The sequence below is a fragment of the Gossypium arboreum genome, chromosome 1 (assembly GCF_025698485.1).
Source record: "Gossypium arboreum isolate Shixiya-1 chromosome 1, ASM2569848v2, whole genome shotgun sequence".
Classification (NCBI taxonomy): Eukaryota; Viridiplantae; Streptophyta; class Magnoliopsida; order Malvales; family Malvaceae; genus Gossypium; species Gossypium arboreum.
In genome coordinates this window covers 122545828-122553279 of record NC_069070.1, presented here as the reverse complement: position 1 = coordinate 122553279, position 7452 = coordinate 122545828, and the positions used below count along the sequence as shown (strand labels likewise).

The 7452-nt window shown below is 33.1% G+C and overlaps 1 protein-coding gene across 1 annotated transcript; it reads right to left on the bottom strand.

Annotated features, from left to right (window-relative positions):
• Nucleotides 1-4146: 4146 nt before the first annotated feature.
• LOC108480098 (uncharacterized) lies at nt 4147-5825 on the bottom strand. Its single transcript, XM_017782952.2, has one exon. It carries the CDS (start codon nt 5675-5677, stop codon nt 4370-4372), a length of 1308 nt encoding a protein of 435 aa, XP_017638441.1. The 5' UTR covers nt 5678-5825; the 3' UTR covers nt 4147-4369.
• Between the last annotated feature and the right edge of the window lie 1627 nt (nt 5826-7452).

Below are 7452 nucleotides of genomic sequence, written 5' to 3'. Positions count from 1 at the left end.
TAACCTTAATTTTTTTTACGATGTTGAAGTGACAACCTGGGTGCCAGTCCACATATACTTCATATTAACATGACACTATTTGTCTTATGTAACACCCCATACTCGACTTGGTCGCCGAGTCGAAGCTACGAGATGCTATATTCGTTGTCGGAGCAACTACAATCAATTATACACAAAGAAACTATTTACACATGCAGATAAGTATATTACATATTCATAATATGTTACATAATTATTTTTGAGTCTTTTAATAGCTTACGAAAGCTCTTATGCTAACCTAAGGTCGAACTAGGACCAAATTGTAAAGTTTAAAAAATGTCGGGTTGACATCACAATTTTGGGGATTCCTCGTCGCGGCACAACTCCCTAACTTCATCACGTGACGTCGCGATGTGACCATGTTTCTAAAAGGTAACAATTTGTAATACTTAAACAAAATAATTCAATCTTTCCATTCACCTTTTGAGCCAAAGATTTAAAAACTACACATGAGCTTTAGTCTAATATGCAATACTATACATGAACTTGATTATGTAGAATTTTATACAATAAAGGTTAATTTGAATTCAATTTTCAATTTTACACAAATCATTAACACAATTATTGATATAGCATTATTTTACATTAACATACAATATACACATATAATTATATTTATTCAATATAAAAATAAATTGACGTATTTATTTCTTCAAATGTGTACAATTGAATCAAAATAAAAATTCATATGTACATTTAAACTGTAATTAAAGTTATATTTATAAAAATTAAATCAAATCAAAGTTAATGCATCAAATTGAATGTTGAACCAAAATTCATGCAGAATTTTGATATTTATCCCCCAAAAAAATTTGTTTTTAATAGGAAAGAAATCTTGGAATTGTTTTTAATAGGGAACGGAATCTTGAAATTTTGCCTTGCATGGAAAGAAGAAACCAAATCAGAAGATAATTATGTCAATTATTGTAAATCTTGATTATATTTCCAAATTTTGATTCCAGTTAGTATATATATAAAGCTCAAAAATGTCAAAGGCCAAGCATCACACTTAGAGCACACGTTAATTTTTTTTCTGGCAAATTAAATCCTTAAAACATGGGCAGAATTTCTCTCACTCATGTCTTCATCCTTGCCCTTCTTTTCACTGGTTTGTTTACTTATATCCCTTCATTCCATATTTATATTTATATATTCTTTTTCAAGTCATGAAATTTTCTTTTTGAAGATTCGAGATTGAGTTATATATTTTCATAAAAAATAAGTTGCAATTTAAATCTTAATATAAAATATTCTATCATATTTAATTTGTTTTTGTTTATTGTAGTTATTTCAATTGTAGCCAAGGTTGAAGCACAAAAGAGATGCTCGGAGGTGTTGAATCCAAGTAGTTGTTTGCTTGCGGAATGTAGACAGGAGTGTTCTCAAAAATACCCAAGTGGAGTAGGACAATGTGTTCAAAATGGTGGAACTCCTCTTCAGCCTACTTATGAGTGTCTTTGTGTTTATAATTGTCTTCTTTAAATTTTTTATTTCTATTTTGAATTTCAATAATAAGCAACGAGATTATTTTAAGAAATAAATATCAAAATTATATATGAATTTTGATTCAATATTTAATAACACATAAATTTTGATTTCGTGTTTTTTATACATTAAATTTTTATTAATTTAATTTCATCAAATTACTAACATATTTATTAAATTATCACCATTTTACATTGATATCTTCCGTATATAAACAATTATATTAATTCTATATGAAAATAAATATATACATTCATTTTTTAATGTATACATATGAATGACAATTTAAGTTTCAATATATAAGCGCACCAAATCAAAATTAATGTATCAAATTATACATTGTACTAAAATTAAATTTAATTAATTCTAATTCTATTTAAATAAATATATATTATTTGTGACTATACTGAAAAATTTCTTTAAAAATATATTCAAAAAATATATTCAAATACTATTAAATTATTTGTTTCCTATGATAAATAAAGATCATCGAACCCAAGCTCAACTATTTACAAAATCAAACTAAACTGTTCCTAATTTTCAATTTAATAATTAATTTATTTTGTCAAAAATATTTCTTAAACTAACAACTTTACTTTTAATTTATAAAATAATAATAACAACGTGAAATCTAAAATAAATAAATATGAATTTTTATCGGATACTGACATTAAAAAAACTCTTGTTGGAATTTTTTAAAAATATATATGGGATAATCAATCTATCATATATTTTATTCAAAACAATAAAATATTATATTTTTCAGTAATAACAGCATTTTATTTTGCCTTTAAGATTATGCCATCTAAAAGGCATACATGTAAAATAAGTAAAATATTCCAATGCATTTGCTGCAATTTGAACTAGTGGATAAAGAAACTAAACACTGGGCAACTACACACACAAAAAATATAAAAGTTTAAAATTCGCCATAGGTTCCTGTACATTTCAAAAGTTTAGAATTTAATACTTGTACTTTAATTTCCAAGAATTTAGTCTCTCTACTTGTTAGCAATGGAACTAAAAAAATGATGTCATAAACCTGAATTTAACAAAATAATTTTATAAATGTTAATTGTACCTAAATTTTGAAATTCAAAAAGTAAAAGGATTAAAATCTAAATTTATAAAGAGTACAGGGACTTATGGCATATTTGGTTAAACATGCATATATCCAAGCAGGCAGAGTTAGATTCCAGTAAACAACAACAAAAAGCCTCTTTTCATTTGGAAAACAAAAGGTAACTTGGCATTATATCATATCATACCAAAGAGCTGGGAAATCACAATAAAGGAGTTCATACAATCCAAGATATTATCATACTGTTCCTTCTTTCACAACATAAGATTTTTCATCACAACAGTAATCTAGCATCAAATGTTCATGTTGTTAATCTCAAAGGTAAAACATTCTTTCCATTTCAAAGCAACTTCATTGTGATTCTTTTAGCTTCCAAATGCCTAAAAGGCTGCTCCGCTAATGTGAATTTATGGACTTAAGGCTATGGAGGTAAAAGTATCATGGAGTCATCTGCATTTGGAAATTGCATTTTGCCATGGACAAATTAATCCATGTACTCCTATTAAAAATTTTATTCCATCTATTTTTACTGTTAAAAATTGATTCCTATACATCAGCATAAGATACATGTGGCACTATTTGGTTATTTTGTCAACCATGCTTGTTTTTAACAGAAAAAACACATGGAATTTTTAACAGAATGAGTAATTTGCTCTTTGGTCTAACATTTAAGGACTCTATTGCCCATTTCTAAGTAAAGGGGCAAAATGCAATCTGATTCGTAATGAAAGAGCCTCCATGAAACTTTTACTGGCTCTAGACAAAGATAGTCATCATTATGTAGTAGGGGCCTTGAAATCCTAAGCTCTAGTTTTTGGTACCTAGATGGCTACACCTTGATGGTATTCTCAAAGAACATTAATTTTACAGTTCATGTCTTAATATCCTACAACTTGTATTAAACTCCTTTCCAATAATCCGAAAGTTGAAACACTAATTTATCACCAAAACTATACAGTCCTTCAGTCCATTGACCTCGTTCTATAGTCCGTTCTAGTGCATGAATTCCTATTAGACAGCATGTTTATAAAACATAAAGTACTATAAGAGAGGAATATGAAAGTTTCCCCATTTCATCTGATATGTGATCCACTGAAAAACACCTAATCCAAGTTATTAACTTGTAACTGATTAGTGAGCCACACAAAAAGAAAATCAAAGACCTCTGTTCTTCGTGTTCGTCAAATGATCCATAATGGATACCATGCTTTAGATGTCTATAATGTAACATAACTATAAACAAAGTAACTTATGCTCGAGACATTGCCCTGAAGCACAATATTAGTGCTAGACCGTGAGAGTGTTAACTCTCTAGGTATGGCAGTTCGAAGAAACCAAGCATAACAATAGCAGCGTACTCAGAAGTCAGAACTGTAAATTCAACAGGCACATAGTACAGAAATAAATGGAAATTGTATGCAGTGCTCAAAAGTACATCAATCATACAATATAATGATAACCAAAAAGAGTATGCCTCAAATGAGGGGACTCATATAGTCTAAGCTAGTAAAGATTACAAAACAATGTATCAAGAAAAACAATTTAATCAATCCAAACTCATTCAATATAAACCCACACATCTTAAACAATCAGAATCCACAAGCATCGAATTTGAGACCTTAAGAATCAATACAATTTTAAGGATGATAACTAAACTAATAGTAGTAAAATTGAATTTCCACAAGTGTGAATTATCCTACACAAAGATACCAGAAGCTTAAAACACTATGCACATCCATTACCTCAAAAAGCAAAACCATGAAATCACTTGGAAACCAATAGGATTTCGGGCTTCTTAGCCTTGCTAGGAGTGTTAGCATTCGAAGAAGAGTTCGTTGTCACCGTAGCAGCCGTTGTTGCAGCTGCTCTTGTATTCTTATCAAGCCTTATCAGACTCTGCAATGCCAAGATCGCTTGGGGTGCCAAATCATGAGATGCCCTCGCGTATAAACACCTAACCGCGACCGAGGCGGAGTCCTTCACATCTTGGGAATTCAAAGGACCAAACAAACAATGCCCTAAAATTGTCACTACCGGCCTCAAAAGTTCCCAAGGTAACGGGATCCTCACACCCTTTGTCTCCAAATTCTCTTCATTAATTCCCAAATTGTTCATCTCCACCACCACCACTTCCTTAATCACATCATCCTCATAGTCCACTTCATCTCCGTCGCCGCTTCTTGTTCCGTTGCTAAACCCTGAATCCTCCCTTAAGAGGCGAATGTGACCATTACCGTTTACGTTGCCGTTTTCATGGTGGTTATCTTCATCTCTGTCAAGCTTTGTTCTGCAAGGACAATCTTGCCCCGCCCAAGCGGCGGCGAATTTGCAGAAATCCAGTTTAGACCAAGCCGGCATTTGAGATACTTGTTTGTAATAGCAATCAAGTGCGGTTCCAACGATGATGGCTCGCTTAGTTGACTTAACGGCTAAGTGTGGCTCCAGTGGAGGTGATAAAACGCCCACGGATTGTCTAGATCTGTCGTCAACAGGCTTGTTACGAGGAGCGTGGTAAAGAGAAGGTTGAGATAGGTCGGGAATTTGAACGAGAAGTGGTTTCCCGGCACGAGATTTCGCTTCAGAAGAGTAAACAGCGAGGAGAACGGCTTCGAATCCGGCAAGCGATGGCAGAGAAGAAGAATCCGATGAGTGGACACGGGAAAGGTAGATGCCGGAAAGAAGAGGTAGAAAAGAGAGGACGAGAAGGCGGAGATGAGGATCGGAAGATTGGAAAGTTTCGTAAAGCCATTGGCAGAGACGGTCGGAGCCAGAGCCGGATTTAGGAGAAGAAAGGGCGGAGGAAATCAAAGAGTAAGTGGAGGGCGACGAGAGTAGGGAGACAGCGGGACGGTCAGAATCAGCCAAGGAAGAAACGGCGACTCCATCGGAAGGGAGGAGAGCGGCGAGGGAAAGGATGCGCGAACGTTGTTTGGAGACGGATTCCCACCATGAATGCATCGGATCGTTGTCGGTGGCGGAGGAAGGAGGAGGTTGGTGGTGAGCAGCGGCGGAGGAAGTGGAGGAGGTGGAAGAAGAGGCAGAGTTTGCGGAGGGGTTACGGTGGAAGTCCATGGCGGAGATGACGGTGGTTTGACTTGAAAGAGATTCGGGGGGATTTGGGTGTTCCGAAACGCGGTAAAATCGGGTCTCGCCTTTGCTTAGTTCCTATGGACTATGAAGCTGACTTTCAAAATTTTTTTCTCCTATTTTTCTCTATTTATTCTTTAAAATGAAATTTTCCTTTTTAAAAAAAAGCGTTAAATATGGGCAAAACCGTAATTAAGTATCTTTATTCAATGCCTTTTTGTTAAAATTTGACATAAATTTTGTATTTTTAATTTAAAATTCAGTATTTATACTTTTATTTTAGAATTTAATTTCTCTATTTTTCAAATTTTAACAGTTAGGTCCAATTGTTAATAATGTTAAGATCATTTTGTTAAATTCAAGTTCATTACAAATTTTTTCGATTACATTACTGACAAATGAATATTTTTTTTATTTCAAAATATCACACCAAACCTTTTAAAAGTGTTAGCAATTGAATCTAAATTTTAAAATATGAAAAATAGTGACTAAATTCTAAATTCGTGATGAGTACAAGAACTATCGCATATTTTAACCATTTTTTTATTTGTATCTTTATTCAATATTGATTTACACCAAGATTCATTATTTCTGTTTAAGCATAACAAATTGACGGCACCGAACTGAAGCGTGCAGGGGCAAAGCATTCAGGGACCTGATGAAGTAATTACCCTTTTTAATTGGCTGAAAAAAAAGTGTCGCATGAAAGTATGGCGGCACCTAATTAAACTTTTTATCTATTTGCATGTTAAGTTTATTCTATTTTGAAATTAAATTTAAATAGGCCTTAGAAGACATAAGAAAAACAAAAATAAACCTTTAGACGCAATATATAATTAATCTTTTCTGTTAGGATCAACCCGATTAAGCAACAAATAAAAAAAATAGCGGAATAAATTAAGAAACTGATCACACAAATTTAACATGGAAAAACCCCTCTAAAGAGGATAAAAAATCACGGGCAAAGATAATTTTACTATAATGGCAAAAGAACGAATAGTACAAAAGATGGAAATAAAAACTAAACCCCGAAAACCCGAAAACAGAGAACCCTCAAAACGTAAATACAAAATTCTCTAAATGTGTTATGAGTTCTAATATCTAATGGGTGTATTTTTTAAGGTTGTAAAAAAGCCTATTTATAGGTTAAATTCATAGGTCAAATAATAATAAAATAATCTAAACTAATCAGTGTTTGATTGAAACAAATAAACAGAGTTTAACTAGAAGATTATTTCTCAAATTTGAGTGAAATAGGAGTCATACTTAACAAATCTTCACCTTGACTCATATTTCCACAACGCCATCTTTGCCAAAGCCCGCCACGAGCCCGCCACGAGCCTATCTTGAATCATGCAGGGAATTAACTAAGTCGAATCTGTGCTTAGAAACTGGAAGACTTCTAGCATTTGACTTGTACACTACCAAATCAAAACTAACCCAGGTTTGATTTTCACGAACATAGTGCCCTAACTTTTCAAAACCTGCATCCAAAAGAAAGCCTCTCTTTAAAGAAACGATCATACATTTTTCCCTCCTATGACCAAGTTGCCTCCACTCCAAATGAGTTGACTTCGACTCTGTAACGGACGAGAGAGTCCGATTTCACCAGGCACGGTAGAACCTTCTAGAATATAAAGACTGTCAGCTCTTTTACCTTTTAACAAGCTCCACGAGATACTTCAATACCACTCAACTAGATGTTGATTTTGCATCCTTTCAAGTCTAAAATACTCAATGAGATGAGATTCTTTCGTAAA